The sequence below is a fragment of the Gasterosteus aculeatus genome, chromosome 20, assembly GCF_964276395.1.
Source record: "Gasterosteus aculeatus chromosome 20, fGasAcu3.hap1.1, whole genome shotgun sequence".
Classification (NCBI taxonomy): domain Eukaryota; kingdom Metazoa; phylum Chordata; class Actinopteri; order Perciformes; family Gasterosteidae; genus Gasterosteus; species Gasterosteus aculeatus.
In genome coordinates this window covers 7103749-7122616 of record NC_135707.1, presented here as the reverse complement: position 1 = coordinate 7122616, position 18868 = coordinate 7103749, and the positions used below count along the sequence as shown (strand labels likewise).

The 18868-nt window shown below is 46.7% G+C and overlaps 1 protein-coding gene across 3 annotated transcripts; it reads right to left on the bottom strand.

The window, feature by feature from the left end:
• Positions 1-6028: 6028 nt before the first annotated feature.
• On the bottom strand, positions 6029-18769 carry adar (adenosine deaminase RNA specific). Of its 3 annotated transcripts, XM_040165047.2 has the most exons (17): positions 18591-18769; positions 16986-17096; positions 13792-15522; positions 13125-13432; positions 12373-12568; positions 11965-12167; positions 11479-11614; positions 11146-11384; positions 10883-11039; positions 10342-10510; positions 10119-10212; positions 9893-10009; positions 9659-9786; positions 9348-9530; positions 9130-9242; positions 8884-9011; positions 6029-8322 (listed from the first exon to the last, which is right to left on the bottom strand). In XM_040165047.2, exons 3-17 carry the CDS (start codon positions 15406-15408, stop codon positions 7998-8000), a joined length of 4113 nt encoding a protein of 1370 aa, XP_040020981.2. In that variant the 5' UTR covers positions 15409-15522; positions 16986-17096; positions 18591-18769; the 3' UTR covers positions 6029-7997. The 3 variants fall into 3 exon arrangements, with proteins under 3 accessions (XP_040020981.2, XP_040020983.2, XP_040020984.2); XM_040165049.2 differs by lacking the exon at positions 16986-17096 and having other exon boundaries at positions 18591-18727; XM_040165050.2 differs by lacking the exons at positions 16986-17096; positions 18591-18769 and adding an exon at positions 16538-16878.
• Between the last annotated feature and the right edge of the window lie 99 nt (positions 18770-18868).

Below are 18868 nucleotides of genomic sequence, written 5' to 3'. Positions count from 1 at the left end.
TCCCCCTTCCTCCGCCTCCAGCCGCGCCGTTCGTTCCCATTGGAGGAATCAGAGGAGCGCAATGAGCGCGCAGAGCAGGTGGCGCGGCTCGTCAGGTGCGCCAAAACGAACGTCCGCTGAATATCTTTATTTATTTTCTTCTTCTTTTTGCCGCGACTCCAGGAAACATTTGATCCGTTCGGTATTTGTAATTAAAGTGTAAGCCGATTTGGTATTGTTGTAAAATGACACTGGTTAAAAATAAAGGCATAGTGAGAAGTGTTTAGATATCTGCATAATGTGCACGTGAATACATTTGGCAAACAAAACTGTGGCAAAAAACTCCAACACGTGACGTATAGGAGGATGTGGAGAAAGCACCTGCCCACTTGTTTTATGATTGGTAAATATAAGAAATACTTTTAATTAATGAATGGTTTGGGTTATCATAACATGTGTAGTTAAGGACTCTCACTACATACATTTGTTTTTCTTTCATTCCTCATCTATTTGTGCGCTGCCATTTGCTCTTAAGCATGGATGAAGTTGCATCGGACTTGATTATTAGTCTTCGAATTAATGCCTTAATATAGGCTTGATCAAAACAATCGAAATATGATTAGCAGAAGACTTTTTCAATTAAATTACTGGGAGACTATTATATTTATTACATATAATTCTAACTTTACAAAATGTATACAAAATAATCCCCCTAATTAGGACGCAAAATTGTGTGCTAATTATGCGTGCAGTGTGCACACAATTGGATAAGCACTGGCAAATAACGGTGTACATAACGAATTGCACATAACAGGTCAACAACATGTCCTGTGATTATACAAGTTGAAAGGCATCAATAAAGCAAATCACTTCGCGTGAAAGATAATTCCCGGTGCAGACAACATGAAACATGAAGGCTTTAGGTTTCTATACAGCGAGTGGTTTCTGCCCCGGGTCGATTCACGATGAGTCAAAGGTGGAAAGCGGCTTGTAAATTCTTCACAGAAAGGCGTGGGCAAAGGTCAAAGGTCAGGTTTGTGCCTTCATTGGGCAAAGCCGTTTATAAATGTATTCTTTATAGGTTGTTGGTAGAGCTGCACTTGGGAATTATGGTAAGAATTTCTTCTTTAGTCAGACAAAATAAAAAGACATTTAAAGACAACATTTTTACAGATTTCTCATCATGTAACAGATACGCAGACACACAATACGTCTTTTAATCAAGATAATACACTGGATTAATCAATGACGATTAAATAATCGTTAGATGCTTCTACTCCAGGAGCTTAAAAACAAAGGGAAAGCCCTTTGTAGCGCATCTGTAAAGAAACACTTTAAAATTGCTTTTTTCAAAGCCGCCACTGCAGATAAAACTCCCAATGGAAATCAAGATGAAGTGCACTAATCTGTGTTTGTAAATGGAGAAAACTTACTGCGAATGGGAATATATAAATTGGCCCTCAACATGTTGATGGAGGGTCTATTGGTCCCTGTTTACTGTGATAACAGCACAATGGCAGAGGAGCTAACTTCACTATTGCACAGAAAATAGTGGTTTGCTTTCATATTAATGTTCAGAATGGTAAACAATTTTCCTTTAATCTTCCAACAGCAGTTTCTTCACAGTGTTTCTTCACAGCTATTTGCTTTGTTGAGATATAGTTTCTTCCCAGCTGTTCTGTGAATAAAACACGGGCGACAGAGCAAGAGGTTCAATAAACACAATACAACAAAGAACAGTAAATGAAAAAAAAGGTCTGCCAGATGTCCAGGGGGTCATTAGGACTGACAGAAAATAGCAACGGTGGCAGTATATTTCGCTGGGCTTAATGTTATCGACAGGGGTTAGAGGGCAGGCGAGAAAGATGGAGAGTTTGGAGCGATGACAGCGTGGGGAGTGACAGGGGAGTAATGATGGGCCCTTTCAGTATAAAGGTTGGTGTACAGTTCTGGCCCGCAGCCTACGTCAGATGTATGGTGTGACACATACGTCAACCAGGAAAGTGAATAATAGAATACAAAGAGGAATAATAAAGGGGCAGTTGCCATGCCAACGTTGTAGTACACAGATGAGTCCTCTTTCTATTATCTCGTTTAAAGTCACATAAAAGCTCGACTACAGGAGAGGATGTCGTGTTTGCCGACTTCATCGCCCAGCCACCAGCGTTGTCTATACAGTAGTGTGTGGAAGATGCGAGCATTTGGAAGAGGAGGCACAGATGTGAAAGGAAAGACGGATTGGACCAAAGTCCCTCCCACCACACACATATATTGTAGTGTATCCACTAAATAAAATTGTCTGCATGCTAAGTGTTTTTTCCTCCTCTATGTCCCTCTGAAAGGAGTGGACTTAAAGTGGAACCAAATTTGAGTAAAATAACCTTGAAGCTGTACTCCTGTTGCTTACTGAATAAAATAACCACACTCTGACTGAACAACAAGGTCAGTCAGTGAAGAAAAGAAAAAGGAGAAGCAGGTTTCTTTTCCCTCTCTCTTTCTCCAAATCGGACAGCTGTTAGCAGACATATGATGAATGTCAGCGAGGTGATGAGTGAGTACATTGCGTAGCTGCATGGCTCTTCTTAATAGACCACTGGGCTCCCCCCCTGCCCACATTAGACATCCCCTTAAACGCTGCCCTACACCGGCTCCATTGTATCCTAATGGCTCAGATTGCATTATAGGGGCCTGGGAGCAGCGCGGACGAACCCGCAGCATAAAAACGACCGCAGATGGATCTGTGCACAGCACACAGCCCTCTGACGTCCTGAGATATCCTAATCAAATACAGGGAGTGGGAGACCGCAAGGGAGGAGGAGGAGGGGGGGGGGAGGCAGTTGAAGAGAGAGGTGTTGAAAGGGAGGAGTGAACGGCAGAGTTGGCAGAAAGCTGCGGGGAACACGTCCGCTTGAAGTGGCGAGGAAGAACATCTCGCCTTCAAAAAAACTGTGTGCTTGTGTGCAATGTGACACACAAAGACCTCAATACACACACACACACACACACACACACACACACACACAATCCTCATTGATACAGCTCCATCATTTAAGTCAGAAATGGTACCAGACACCAAACAAAATGCTCCTGCCTTATAATATACAAGACAGAAGCGGAAACAGAGTGCACGGAGCTTGCAGACACGTGTCGTTCCACATTTAGCCCGTTTGGCATGTGATCGCAGGAAAAGCAGGTGTATCCATTGACATTGATGATAGATGCTTTCCACTCATGGAGTACCCTGGAATCTTGGCTGCCTCGCCGTATACTGGAATAGCTCACTGGGGCACTCAATGGTACAGAGTCATTGCTAATTTGATTAATTTCACATTTGTTTTTCCCACTTTGACAAGTTCAAACGTCTGCTGTGATACGGTCCATACGGGGGCTTATTTGAGACGGCTAACAAGCGTTTTCACCGCGTCAGCATGACCTGAAAGTGTCTGCCGTCGTAGTGCTGGGTGAGTGTTTGGTGTCAGCTCTCTGCAGACTAAAAGACACCCGTCAGCAGACTGGTGTCACTGCTGCATTTACACTTATACACACTTATTCGTGAAACTTTAAATGGTCAGGTTCCTTTTCTTAGAGTGGGCGAATTGAATTATCTTACAGTTACCACAACGTGGTGCGAGGGCTCTACGGCCGGTTCTGCGTGGTCACGGTCCTCTCGATGTACAAGTAGCAGGGGGTCCAGGTCTCACACACCTTCTGATCGTACGCTGAGTGCCTGATAGTAACGTTTTTCGCCGGGTTGATTCTTGTGTGTCTGCCTGAGAGGTGACTGCAGTCGTCATGGGTCGGCGGCCTCCGATCTCTCTAAGTGGAGACGCCTGATTCGTGCCAAACTGACAAGTTGACTTGATCTACTAGACGTCGCGTATTGTGCCATAATGGCATTTTTAGGAGGTGCTGTGCACTCGCGGGTAGCATCCAATTTGACTAATTATTGTAGCATTACGGAAGCACTAGCTTTGGTTTACAATAGGACGTGGTGAGTAACCAACATTACATTTAGCTAGAAAATGCAAAAGAGCAGAGTTTTAAATTCTGAACATAAAGTAAAGCTAAATGAAACCACTATTTCCCATGTGAAGACATAGTGGGCCAGTATGTACCTGAGCAGAGGGGGAAGCTGCTCTCCCTTCTGTGTGGGTTGTTATCCGAGCTTCTCCTCGCTTTGTTTCACTTTGCCGTGCCCGCTGCGCACGCTTTCATGCACGTCATGTTGGAGATCTGAATACTCGTGCACTCTCACTGCTGTGATGTTTAATTGAATAAATATGCCCCACAATTGGCTAATCCCCCCCTGACCAGACCACAAGCGCATCAGGCGTGTTTTTCCACTTTCAGGTTTCACTGACATGGACTCGTTTGAAGGCAGATGGCCTGGCCTATTTTCCTGCAATATCTGTGTAAACATCATGTTGACGCGTCGTGAAAAGGCCTGGAATACCTGCGTCTGTGGACGCAGAGCAGCTGCTGGGGGCCTGCGATGCAGTCATCTGTGTGAGTAGTTCCATTAGCTGGCAGTTATTAGCCGAACACACCGTCAAAGAGAGAGAAAAGTGTTTTTCTACACCTCCCCCCCACCCTCCCGGGCCGGGGGTCGGCCGAGCACTCTAGCTGTGTCACCACTTGCTACCAAATGGCGGCCGGTTAAGATGCGTATGAGGGAATCAGCGGTGCAAACGTTCAGCAAAAAAAGGTGTTTTGAAAAAGTGAGTGAATGCAAGAATGCAGCTATTTTATAACCAGACAACCCGATTTCTGCTGGCGTTTGCCGCAGCAGGATAAAGGATTATTAGCTGTGGGCAGACGCAGACGTGCACATTCATTCAAACCAACTTGTGGTGCTTTGCCGAGCAGAGATAAGAAATGAAGAATAGGTGATAGTGAAATGGACAAGCAACACATTTAATGATATCCTTCCTGAATTAGGATGTTTGTTATGAAAGTATTCATTTATACAGATTCTGTATAAATGTTCCTGGTTTTCAATTCCACAGTATTTTCAAAGTACATCAGACCACACGACTGTATGAATCCACCCTGATTGAAACAATCCCCTCACTGTTGCACACAGAACTCTTGTTTACACGTTCATATAACGATTGCCCACGAGGAGGAAACCTTCTTAATTAATTTCTTAGCCCAAACTTATTTGTGGGGGTAATCCTCAATCTTCTTTTCATAATTAGCAGTGGGATTCCACTGCTACACAGCCTCCGCTAATGAAACGAGCTGTTTGGGAGGCATTAACAATACAATGATTTACAAGGCGCTGCGCTGATTGGATGGCAATACTGTTGCCATAATCCCGTCCCCTGACAAGAGACAATACCGGATCTAATGCTACACTGAGCGGATTCACAATTAAGACACTCAATATCACTATTTGTTCCCAGTGGGACATCAGAGCCAACTCTGTTACTGCATCATTCACACTGCTGAGTGGATTAAACCTCATGCAGCACATTAACTATCCTCAGAAAGAATGCACGCTTTCTTGCATAGAACACCCTTTGTATTTTGATCCTCATTACCTGCAGTACATCTTTTGTATATCACATAACTACCCAAATGGCTTATTGATCCTTTCTTTATATATCCACATAGCTACTCCTGACGCTACTTGCTGTGTGCAATGTTACATTTGATGCAAATGCACCACTCAAGACTTACACCATCTGAAAATTAAGTCATAAGGACAAAAATACACAAGCTTAAAAAAATGCAATCAATTTAAGCCACTATTTCATAGATAAACGGAATGTCAGTAGTGCACAGCTGTCATGACGCCCTTCTACACTCATCCTCCTGGCCTACGGTGGGGACATGTTTCCATCTGCTGATCCTTTGGAGCATTGCAGGAGGCGCTTTGGCTCTCTGAGAAAACACCGCCCCTGCAGTAATTTGCTTCTCATAGACTGTCAGGATTAGAAAACCTTCTTCCCATCTTTGTTTCGGCATTAATGCAATTGAAAATTTTCTTAGATAATAAGAATAAACACATGACACAGACGGAAAGAGAAAACCAGAAACGCATCACTCCACTGAAAGAATGCTACTCACTTCTTTAATGAATTTGAACTTTCCAAATATCATTAGTAAAAAAAACTCCAGCATATTTCTTTGTAGCTTACTTAAAACATATAGAAATGCAATTGTAGATGATTTATAAAATATATACATTGAAATTATACAAATGCATACACACAGATATATATACATATTTATATGAAAACACCCCTTTGTTCACAGTGGGGTCAAAAAGTCAGAGTCCAACAACCTGTTAACCATAAACAGAATTCTCTTACAGCTTAATATTCCAATTTATATATATATATATATATTATATATATATATATATATGGCTGGTATAAATCAATGAATTTAATCCTTAAATAATAGCAAACAAAGACCAAAAATAATGGTTCTATATTAGATTGCATGTGAAATTACTATTGGGTGAAGCTTGATAAAAGGCCTTTGTCTACTTGTTTAGAAGTCAGATTCTAATGTCGCTATTAAGGCCTAAACGAGAGCTGGAATCACAGCTGAAAACACTTAAAGTCCTCAATTAAACCCAACCGCAGCAGGAGGAGAGGTCCCACTCTCCAGAACTAAGTAGTTAAGAGGCTTAACTACATCTAGCTTAAAAAACCCTTCCGTTTCCATCAAAATATTGTTCACAGTTAAAAGCTAAAAACCAATGGTCGAAGCACCAGCGATGACTGACATGGCCTCAAACAGAACAGAAAAATGATGTAAAACTGGATGAGTATAAATTTCTTTCACTTCATGAAAACAACATGCAATATTTTGAGAAATGTGTTTAACTTCTGTTCGTTATAAGATTCTGGAACTGGACTCAGGCTTTTGGACCCCACCGTAACATCTGCGTGATCATGTATTTGTATACCTGATGTATATATTGCACCATCCATCTACATACAAGCAAATTAACACAGAACACAGACAACAAAACAGTCTTTGTATAGTAGTTAGCAGAAACTGGCCAAGCAAGAGAACCTAAAAGCCGTTTGTATAAAGAAAGAAAAAAAAAAAAAAGTAATGCGATACTCTAGGTTTTGCTTGCATGGCCAGATATTTATGAACCGTTTCACTGGAAGTGAAGATAAAATACAAAAGCCATAAACAGAAAAGCTGTAATTCTTGGAGGTCTTGACATCAGGAATACCATATTAAAATGATCTACCGGACGCTCTGGCATTTGCTGGAATGCTATTGGTAACCATGGCAACGACACATGATTAGATTAACAGCAGAGGGTGTACAGTAAATTTGAATTCGACTCAGAAAGAAAAAAAGGGCCTGGTCAAAGGCTTCGGGAGCAAAATGTTGGATCGAGGGTGTTTGGTTCGCCACTGAACAGTTAACGATAAGAAGCACAACACGACCGAGGATTCAAACTTGTGAGGAGCGTAATCACACTTACAACACTGCTACAATGGTGGGAAATATCAGGTTGAATGTCAAATAGCGGCACTTGTCAGCCACTTAAGTTCTCATGGGAAGAGGCCAAGCCACCTGGGTCAAAGCCACACATCTCATACGATGCAAAAATAGGTCATATCGAGATGACAACAGAGAGAAGGATGAAGGCAGGATGTTCTGAACACTGCGATGACAAAAGAAAAACTGACATTACAAATCAAAACCAACACGGTTGTAAACTGAATACAGAAAAACAGAAGTAATAAGAAGCAAACTGATAGAAATCAGATTTATAGCAATGTTTAGGATGGTGATTAATCAGCCTTCTTCTCCGAACACTGGTTCGGTCTCCCCACACCTCCACCTGTCTCCTACGTCCTGTCTCCTTCCACCGCTCTCCCTCTTAAGCTTTTAACCGTGTTCATCCCTTCTCAGTGATGTTTGATTGTCTTCCCCCCCCCCGCCCCATTACGTCCACGCTTCCAATCTGCCTTTGTGCTTTTATTTTCTCTCCCCCACATGTTCATATCCCCCCTCTCAGTAACGCACTCTGCAGCGGCCTACGCGTCCTCCTGCTTGAACTCCACTGCTCCTCCATTTCTACTGCTGCCGTACCCCACGGGCAGACTCGCTCCATTGTTCCGGTTCCCCTCCCCCGACTCGAAGCTCTTCTCCTCGAGCGGCTTGCCGATCCAGGCGCCGTAGCCGTGGCCGCTGAGTGCTCGAAAGAAATTGTGCTTGGCCTGCTGGAAGGACGTGGCCGACAACTTGGCCTGGGAGTAGGAGGGCAGCGTGAGGAGGTCGGCGCGGCCACTGCGCTGGCACACGGAGCGGAACAGGCAGAAGAGGTTGGACTTGGACACTCTGGAGACACTGAGTTTGTTCCTGGGGAGAGAGGAGAGGGGGGGGGGGGGGGGGGTGAGATATGTTAGCGGGCCGTTTAGTAACAGGGTTCATAGAGCAACATTCCCTCTGATTCTGCTTCCACAACGGCCTGCAGCTAACTGTTCAAATCAAACGCAATGAAGCGTGTGGTTACTTGACAGTTTTTACTGAGCACTTAGTTTTTTTTTTTTTCAAACTAATGCTGCCAATGGTGTCCACACACACACACACACACACACACACACACACACACACACACACACACACACACACACACACACACACACACACACACACACACACACACACACACACACACACACACACACACACACACACACACACACGTTAATTTATTGTTACTGTTTTCTTCTAAATACATCTTCAAGATTGTCTCTTCAGAATGTTTTTTATTTTTTATTTAAGTAACAATCATATTAATGATCGTTAACCACAAGAGAAGACCAACTACTAAATCATAAGGGCCACTAACAGATTTTTAAAGCTATTCAAACACATGCGTGTTGTGATCAGGAGACAACATTCGGTTTGGCTGCTTACCCGTCCAGTTTGCCCTTGGTACCGTCCAGCACCTCCACGCTGTGCTGGTCGGGAAAGCTCCAGTTCACACTGGACTCCTTGGTCTTTCCTGTGTGCCGCGTGGAGTCGTACACACTCACCCTGCCCACCTACAGAGAACGCTCAGGTCAATCTGATGTTCGCCCTTCCGTGTGAGTCAGTAATTCCAGACAGAGGGATGGTAATTCCGCCACCATTTTCCTGATTGCCAAAAATGTGTTTGTTTACCTCTGGGTGATTTAGCATGAAGGGAGGCGGGAGACTTTGGGTGAAGGCCTCGCCGTCTCTGGCCAGCCGACAGCACACAGCACGCGTCAGGTGACCGTGGCTGTACAGATAGCCTGACAGATCGGAACAACAGAGAGGACGCAATGCAAGGCTGTCAATTCATCCAATTTCACTCGTTGACTCTGGTGAATGAAGTCAAGAACAGCGGGATGCTTCACCAAGCGTGATGGACTTCAGGTAGATTGGGTTCAGGAAGTGGCTGAGCAGCGCTCCCTGCAGACCCAACACGTTCCAGCGCAGGATCTTATCACTGCAGCTCATGGTTCGCAGCCTCTCCCCGTGCTGGATGCCGTCCCAGGTGGGCACAATGGCGCTCGACTCTACTGGGATGGTGCCCTCGCCTGGCACGGGCACAGTCACACACACACAAAAGGTCACCGGTGTTGCCTACAGGCTTACAGAATTGGCCTTCATGCGCTGCACTAATACACGTTTGTAAAGGCCGATGCGTGTCCATTTCATCGCTCACCGTTCTCCACTTTGGTGCGCAGCTTTCCCTGCTTGGCGTTCTCAAACAGAGGCTGATGGCCCTCGACTTCATCCCCCGACTCGCTGCAGGACTTGTCGAACAAAGCACCATCCCCGCAAGGCGCCGTGCTTCGGAGAGAAGAGAACGACGGGACACAAGGTGTTAATATGACAAAGCCTAAAAGAAGAGACCATATTGATGACTCCGGTGGTGGTGGTGGGGACACACTCCCACCTGATGTAGAGGTGAAAGGTGATGTCAGATTTGACCCGGAGTAAGTCATTCTCCGCCACCTCAAATATACTGTCGTCTGTTCCATCGTAGTGCTTGAGCAGCTCAATATACAGAAACCTGAGAAGAAAGGAAACGGGGAGTTAGACTTACAGATAGTGTCCTGCAGACATGGTCTATAAATTCACAAGGGAATTATTAATAGTAAAACGCTCAGATCAGTGTGTACCGAACAAATCCCCTTCTGGAGATGATCTCAGCGTGGCAATCGTTAACGGTGTCGCCTTTAAGGCTCAGCTCCTCCCCTTTTACGCAGCGATTACCTGAAGAAAAAAGGGGACACATTCAACGCCAAAGTTCACAACAATTTAATTAAATAAATCTTACAGAAAAATGGAGTTAAAGTGTAAATTGTAGCACAATTGCTTTATAAGCTCAGGTAATGTTTGTACCAGTTCCCAGGCTGACGACGGTCCCCAGGCCCTCCCCCCTCCTCATGACGATGGTGGCCAGAATCTTGCGTCCCAGAAGGCTGTGCTGGATACGTGTGGTCAGGGCGTTGAAGCGCTGGTGACTCAACATGGCTATCTGGTCATGCAAGGTGCTGCCGCTCACTGGAAGCTAGAAGAAAGGATGTATACAGGACAAATAGAAAAAGGAAATTAGGCTTATTGAATGTTATGCAAGTCGGAAATGTATATTCGTATTCGGTAGAAAATAATTGGGTAATGTTTGTACGCCGTCGATACAAATTTAGTTCCCGTAGCTGCTACAAAGCTTCGGCCTTCCAATGAGGAGAACCAATTTGCTTACTGTGAAACAGTGAATGTGTGTGCTTTACTCAAAGGTTGCATCTTGTTGATGTTTTGACACTTGCTAAAGTGAGGGGGTAATAATGACAGACAGGTGTCATGTCCTGCCTTATCCCCATGTTGAGCCAGAGACGGCCCGTGCTTCATCATAGACGATGTGACCCGCTGAAAAGTCCGGTACCTCAGCTGGAATAAGCTCCCCGGTGCGGGCCGCTCGCTCGGCCTCTCCGATCAGAACCCGCAGAGCGGCGTCTGCTGCTTCCTGTTTTCCCTGCTTCTTGTTGGACGCGCACACCGGAGGGAACCAGCGCCCGCCGAGCTTGGCCTGGTAGGTGAATCTATACAGGGGCAGAGATGAAAAAGGTCATTGGATGGGGGGAGGGTGGGGACACTGGTACATTTTAAATCGCGTGGGTTTTTTGGGGAATATCAGTTCGCACATACTTGGGCTCATGTGGTGGTCCAGACTGGCCCACTAGCCGGATCTCAGCGGCAAAGCCCCGGGCTCTAGCGTACTCCAGGAGACCCGACACGGCATTGTTGTTCAAGTGGTTGATGAGATCTCCAACCCCGGCCTCGTGTGCTGCTCGCAACTCGTCCGCAGTCAGAGGCGGCAAATAGGGACACGTAGTCCCAGAACCATTGCCGTCACTATCGCTGGAAGAGCCCAGGGGCAACTGAGGCTGGAAAGGGAGGGGACAAGATGATGAGCAGAACTGAGGTCGTTTCTCTTTTGTCCCTAAAGTCACTTTGCTTCGCATCCCCTCCTTTTCTCACCTTGTTGAGCTGCAGTCTCCCGTCAGCCATTAGTTCTTTGACGGCCTCTTCTGCCGCCAGCTGGCGGGCTGCCTTTTTGCTCGGAGCAGAGGCCTCTCCAAACAAGCTCTCTCCAACCTTCACCCTGAACATGAACCTGAACACAGGGCGGAGACGGTAAAGAATGGTGGAAAGAGAGAAGGGGGGGGGGGGGGGGGGGGGTTCTGGTTTCGGTTGTTCTCCGGGATCATAGATTGTACCACGTGCGTCACAATAGATAAATAAGTAACAGTGATCCAGACGGGTGAATTCAGTGTTTAGAAAGTGTAAGAAGGGACACAAATGTTTTATTGCATCCATCAGTTGGCTGCCTGAAGGACAAGAAACAGAAAGAGGGGGAAAGAGTGACAAGACAGAGTACAGAATAAACAGAAAGAGCCGATTGACCGCTTCCCTGAGGGGGAACAAACATACACAGACATGTTTTTTTGGGAGGGTTTACAGTACCGGGGGTCATGTGGGGGGCCTGCCTGGCCAGTCATGATGAATTCGATGGGGTTCCCGCTGCGCTGGCTGTACTCCATCAGGACGGACACTGGATTCTTCCCACCAGGCAGCGAGCGGGACAGCGGCTGGCGAGGTCCTTCCGCTGTACCCATTCCTTCCACACTACTCGTCCCAAAACCTCCCCCCGCGCCTTCAGCCTGCCCCTAGTGGTCAGTGGAGGAGAAAACATTAAAAATGATGGCGGCCCTTTTTTTTTTTCCTTCTTCGAGTTGACTGTACAATGGCTTCTAGGTTCAGCGTTTGCTCTGATCTGCATTAAATACGGTGGTCTCTCGGGGGTTTAAAGCACAATTTGTCTTCAGGTGGACGACAATGGCTTGTTTGAGCACATTCAAACCTAAAACCCACACTAGTGTCTGGCAGTACATCCATCACTTGGTCCGCGCCGACAGCATTTCCCTCGTCTCCCGTACTCGGCCCCGCCTGAATCTCCGCGACGAGAATACGCAGCGTGGCAGCAGCGGCGTCCTTTTTTGCAACCTTCTTGCTGGAGGCTTCTGCGACAGGAAACAACCTACCGTTGAGCATCACCTGCATGCGAAATCTGACAGGAGACGGGACATAGATGAGGAACAAGACGGGATTAATTGGGCCGCTACAATTTCCCAACACTAAAGAGTCACAAAAAAATGCAGCTTTCGTTGCTAACAGGCAGCATCATACGTCTTGATTACGGCAATAGATCTATTTCTCAGACTTTGAATCAACAGTTGTCTCACCAGCTGTTATACAGAAGGCAACAAACATGATGTAATAAAACTGTACAACACCCCCAATGGGTAAAGTGGATGCATTCATGGATACGCTGATCCAACTTTTTCTTCCCCAATATAGCATTAGATGATGCGGATTACTGCTTTGATATCCATTAGCATTTTTTTCAAAATTTAAACATTAATCATAATGGGACAATTTAATAGGAGAACGACTAACTGTTGCGACTTAATTCTTGGAATTGCTAAATTGACAAAGATAATATATTTAATGTGGACACACCCCGCATGAATCACACAGACAAAGATCAGAAGAATTGACTTTGCTCGCCAAAAGTAACAGTAAAAAAAAACAAACAAAAAAACACGACAGATTAGGAGACTCACCGGGGGTCGTGAGAGGGTCCGGACTGGTCCAGGAGCAGGAACTCACAGTTCTGGCCCAGATACTGAGCGTACTCCATGAGGCCACTGACGGGGTTCTTCAACCTCACCTCCTGCAACTTGGCCCACAGGTTCTGGGGAGGCGGAGCGGCCAGCGACACGGCTACAGTCCCCACAGAGTTGGCCTTCTCTGCCGCCAGCTTCCCGGCGTCCGTCTCTCTGCGAATGGCGTTGAGGAATTCCGGGATGTCATCCGTAGCCCACTGTCCTTCGTTGGTCTCTTCCTCTTTACATGCGGTAAAGGTGGGGGGCTTAAATGGGGATTGGGATTCAAGGGAAAAACAGAAGGAAGTCCAACTTCAGTAACATCAGCGGAATAGCAATACACTCTTCATGCAGTAGTTGCATAAAGCAGCATTAAAACTAAAAACGGAAATTAGGTTAATTTCCAGGAAACATGTTATTCCTATAATTGTTGCAGAAAATATTTTTAATTACCTTGAAATTGTTGGCAGACATTTCAGTTGAAATATCGCGGTCAAATAAAATAAAATTTGTCACTTCTAGTTATGTTTTAAATACAAAAATTAAGAATGTGCCATTCCATCACACGGTGTCATTCCCTCATAGACCTTAGTAACATTTAATGAACCACAGAAATTTGACTCACCACCTCGCTGTGACTTTGCTCGGGCATCAAACCCTCTGGCAGCAGCAGCGGCTCGAGGCCTGGTGTTGGTGGCATTGGTGACGACGACAGAAAGAGAGACTCTCCTCTTTTCCGATCTCTACCGGGTTCCTCCAACATCGGGTCCCCCTCGCCGCGGGCGCCCTTTGAGGCTTTGAGGCTCCTTTCCATCCTCTCTCTGCGGTGGGCGGAGAGCTCCCAGGTGGGCGGGTTGGCGGCACTATTCTTAACAATCTCACCTTGCTTCTCCAGCGAGTAGAGGGTGGGATTGATGTGCTTGGCGCTCCTGAGACCCAGATTTTTGGCCATGAGCAGAGCGGTTGCCCCCTTTGACGTCCGCAGGTACTGCAGAACCAGCTCCTTCTGTTCTGCCATTGTGGGAAGCGCCGGATCGGGCGAGCTGGCAGAGACGGGCTGCTGTTGCTCCTGGTGCTGAACTTTTGCTGGAGGCTGGAACTCTACGGAGTCGGACGACTCTGACGAGGAGGAGGAGGAAGAACAACTGGATTCGGTGTCAGAGTCCTCTTCTTTTCTTTGTCCCCTATTTTCTGCCCTTTCTGTTTTTAGCTCAACCTTGGCGCCGGGTGCTGCGGGCCGTCCTGAGCCGACGCACAGACGGGAAGGTGGACCTTGCACTCTAGAGTTTTGATCCTCCTCGCCTCTGAAAGGTTCTCTGCAAAGACTCCACTCGGGAGGGACGAGTCCTTGCTTCGAGGCTTTCTGCGAGCGCTCCAACAAGTACAGAGCCCTGTTGACGACCTTCTTGGGAAGATGCAGTTTTTTGGCTAGAAATCTTGCACAGATACTCTCATTTGGCTTCAACGCAGCCAAAGCCCTGTGAACCTGGTCCTGGATGTCAGGGGTGAGGGTGATGTGGGAATTCGCCGAGCCGCTCGGGGCGGAATGTCTGTCGAACCGTTCCCCTCCTCTGCCGGGCCGGACTTTGTGGAGGGACAAAATTTGTAAGTTTTCACACACCGAATCGGCCGAGTCGTGACGCGGCCTGTTGGAGTACGGCTCGTGGTTTGTACCATGAAACTGGTTTTGATTTAGGTGTCGAGGACCTGTGCTGCTGCGTGGGTCCACTGGATACACAAGCGGTCGGTCCTGATCATACCCCCATCGACCCCTTAAGCTGTTGTTGGGGTACGATGAAAATCTACCGCTGCCCGACTGAGGCTGGTGCGAGGAACCAAGACGCCGGTCTGGTGCCGCTGCCCCGCCGCGTGGGCCGGCTCTGAACTGGGGCGCCTCAGAGCTGCGTCCTCTGAGGAACTCTGCCTGTTGGAGCTGAAAGGAACTGGGGGGGCCGCGATTGTGATTATACCAGCCGCTGGGAGCCTCCGGTTTAGGGGCCGCTTTACTGTGCCATGGTGCGTGAGGAGCGGAGGGGGCGAGAGAAGGAGCCGGGGGCGGCGGTATGGGCGCTACGGGACGGGCAGGGCTGTTGTGGTAACTTGAATAGGGGCTCTGCTGTGGGCCACCTCTTGGGTAAAACGGGGGTGGGCCCGGTCTGTTGTAATTCTCGTTGGCCTGGTAGTCCGGGGGCGGTTGCCTGTGGTAGCGTTCTTTGAGAGGCCCTCCTCTACCTCTGCTCATAGCGCAGGGGTTGAGCGTGAAGAGGGGCCGTGCAGCTTGAGGAGTAGCTTCCTTGAGAAGATCAGGTCCTCCAGCGCAAACAGCAGAGCCTGATGGAACGGGAGGGCGGGCCGACTACAGCAGATCGCCAGAAAAACAACAACAATGAGAATTATACCAGTAAGTAACAGTAAGATAATGAAATTCAGCAGATGTCAGTATTAGAAAGAAGGGTCCTTGGATAACTAAATACCAGCTGAAACCGCCTCCACGAAACGTAGAATAAAATACACAGCAGACTGAAATTTGAGACGGGACTAAAAAAGATCGCATGCAGAAATTAGCTCTAACGTACGGCGAAACCTTTAACGCCGCGTCTTCAGATTACACACGGGCCGCTCTGCTCCACGAGCACGCGGCAGGGTGACACATCGTCGCTGCCAGTCCCACTGAAACTTAATCCCAGGGCAAAAGGATGCCGATCAATAATTCAGAACGTCTTCTGACTATTGTTTTATTTCTGGCCTTACGAATTATTGCTGTATCTGGATCCATATCGGACAGGAACAACGAGACACCGACCGCGGACGGGAAGGACAGAACCAAGGACAAAAGAACACTCAGGGCCGAGCTGGAGACAGAAAAAATTGTGCGGTTACTAGACGACAACAAAAACAAGTTTTGCAGAGCTACTTATATGCCATCGGCCAAAAAACAACCTTTAAATGGGCGGATTCAGTTTGGCACAGCGAGAAATTGATTCGGCGTCAGGTGTCATAAGCGAACACACTCAATTATGTCTCTTAACAGTGAGACTGACAACAAGGAGACACCCAATACAGAGCTGCCGGCCCGGTCAGCAGCCACATCGGGCTGAGTGAGCCTGAGCACACAGAACATCGCGGTGATGGGGGCTGACAGCCCGGATGGGGGGGCAACGGGGCTGAAGCGGAGTCATCCTGACCCTGATGCGAGGCAGCAGGTGACAGACAAAATAAAATCTCGGTTTTTCACAACGCGCTGTCGGTCACACGACGGGTGAAACAGACTCTTTAGCATTCAACGCAAACACTCATTTACTGGCGTTAACCACAAGGCACAGTGGGCACAGTGGACCCCCCCCCCAAAAAAAAAGCACCGCGGATCTCACCTCGAGTATCGCAAATTAAAGAGGCAACGGCGAAAAAAACAAAAAAGCAGCAGTAGCTTCTCTTCCCAAAGTTCATATGATTTAAACCGAGACGCATAAAGAAAGCAGGGAACCAGAAGACAGAAGGACAAAGGGTCCGCGGGGGGGGGGGGGGGGGGCGAGCAGGTCCGTCGTGTCGCGTCCAAGTCAACGCAGGTCACGGCGCGCGCTTATAAGCTGTGCGGACAACACGTTGCGCTCTATTGCACCAGAAAAGCTGGGGGGGGGGGGGGACCGGGGGCAAAGCATGAACCGTGCTAAGTAAAAGAAAACAAGAGGCCATCGCACACGAGTTAAGTTTCGCTTTCCCTTCTGACGACACGATAGGTTTCCATTGCTGGTCACGTGACGCACCGGTTGGATTCAAGGACGGACAGAAGTTGCATTATAGAAAATAATAAAAAGTCACCTGGCTTTCGTTTCATGCCCAAAGGGGGTCACTCTGTGTACCGCAACGGCCACTGTGTTACCGTGGAGCTACAAGGGCATCCCCTGCAGAATGCATGCTGCACACAGCACGCTGTGGCCGAGAGGACACAGACATCACACCGTCAGAGACACACGAGACAGACAGAGGGAGACACAGAGAGGGACAGGATACAAATATCGCAGTGACACATTGAGATCGGGTTACTGGATTTGCGTTAGGATTGACAAAAAACAACAACAACCTAGAGTATTATAAGGTGAAGGTCACTATCACAAATAAGTGCATCTCATACACGGGAACAATAAAGCCCTTTTCCTCAAATAAATAAGTACCGCACTCATTAAAATGTTAGAAAGAAGAGTAGCAACAAAACTCACTGAAATTGTATCATACGTGATAGAGTACATCAAAGTACAGTTGCCAACCTAGTGAATGATCTCCTACAGGTTATGATTCTGTACAGGAGCCATTCTGCTTATTTACACCACACGCAGGACAGAAACACCTGTGCAATAAAAACCCTCATAATAGTTTGTTGTGTGTATATAATATATATTTATATAAAAATATATATTGTGTATATAACATTTCAATGAGTTTGTGTATTCTTGTTAGTGCTTTTTATAACTTGTTTATAATTGTTTGATCATGTTTTTTTAATGTCTCTCTGTACACTTTTCTTCCTTTGCTGCTGTAATCCTGTGAATTTCCCCGTTGCAGGACAAATAAGGGCTTCTTACCTTATTAATATGCTAATAAGATATCAGTTTATTTAATACAATGAAATCGGTTTTACATTTCCAATACAAATGAATCCAAGACTTTTACTGGATATATGACAGTAAAGTGAATATTAAAAAAAAACTATTTACGTGAAATAAATGGTTTACACATAGTTCACATGTGTGCATCATTCCAAACTTAGCATGGACGAAATAACATGATGTCTTTTAGTTGTTTTCCATCTCACTCTGCAAACAATCCTGCAAACTTGAAGCCCATGCATCAACAAAAACGCACCAGACTTTTAACGTTAGCTTAAAAGTCTTTGCAGCGGTTTTCTAACTCAAGACCCAACCCGGATCCACTCCTCACGGACGTTACATCTGGGCAACTTGACACTGGTGCGTTTCTCAGCGAGCTTTAAGTGATTAAAAAGAGATGGATGCCATTTAAAAAGCCTAACGCGACGGTAGCAGGGGCAACGTTGATCGCCAAGGGCAGCGAACGAAACTCGGAATCTCTTGCTGTTGTCCCTTGTTTTTATTTGACGCATTTCTAGAAGGAGCACGAAGCGTTGACTTGAGCGGCTACAGGTTGGACGCGTTGCCGACATTTCTAAACCAACACCGCACATGTGTTCCGACATGTAACTCTCGCACTGCGTTACGGAACAGCAGTGCTTAACGGTCCCTCCTCCAGGCTAACGTTAGCTAGCCTGCTAGCTTACGGCCAGTAGCAGTGCACTGCACCATTTCTAACTCTCGCCTGCCGCACATTGCCTGCAAACGGGGAAACATACAAACCACACTTGGCAAAATCCCATAAACGTCCGAAAGCGACTCAATGGCTTTAATCGATTACCTGAACTCGCAGAGCGTCGTCACGGCGGGATCTTGTCGGTGTGCAATATTTAAAGCGGCGATACGTTGATACCACGGACAAACAATCAAAGAACTGGTGCACGAAAAAGTGATGATTATTGATTGCGACCGACACAAAGCCACGCGTCGCCTGTGGATGACGTATCCCGATCGGCAAGGTTCAAACATGTTTCATCTGTATCCTTTGAATGCTTTACTGTATAATTGAGAGTTGGACACTTTTGTTGTTTAAATAAAGTCATTATTTATTACTATTAC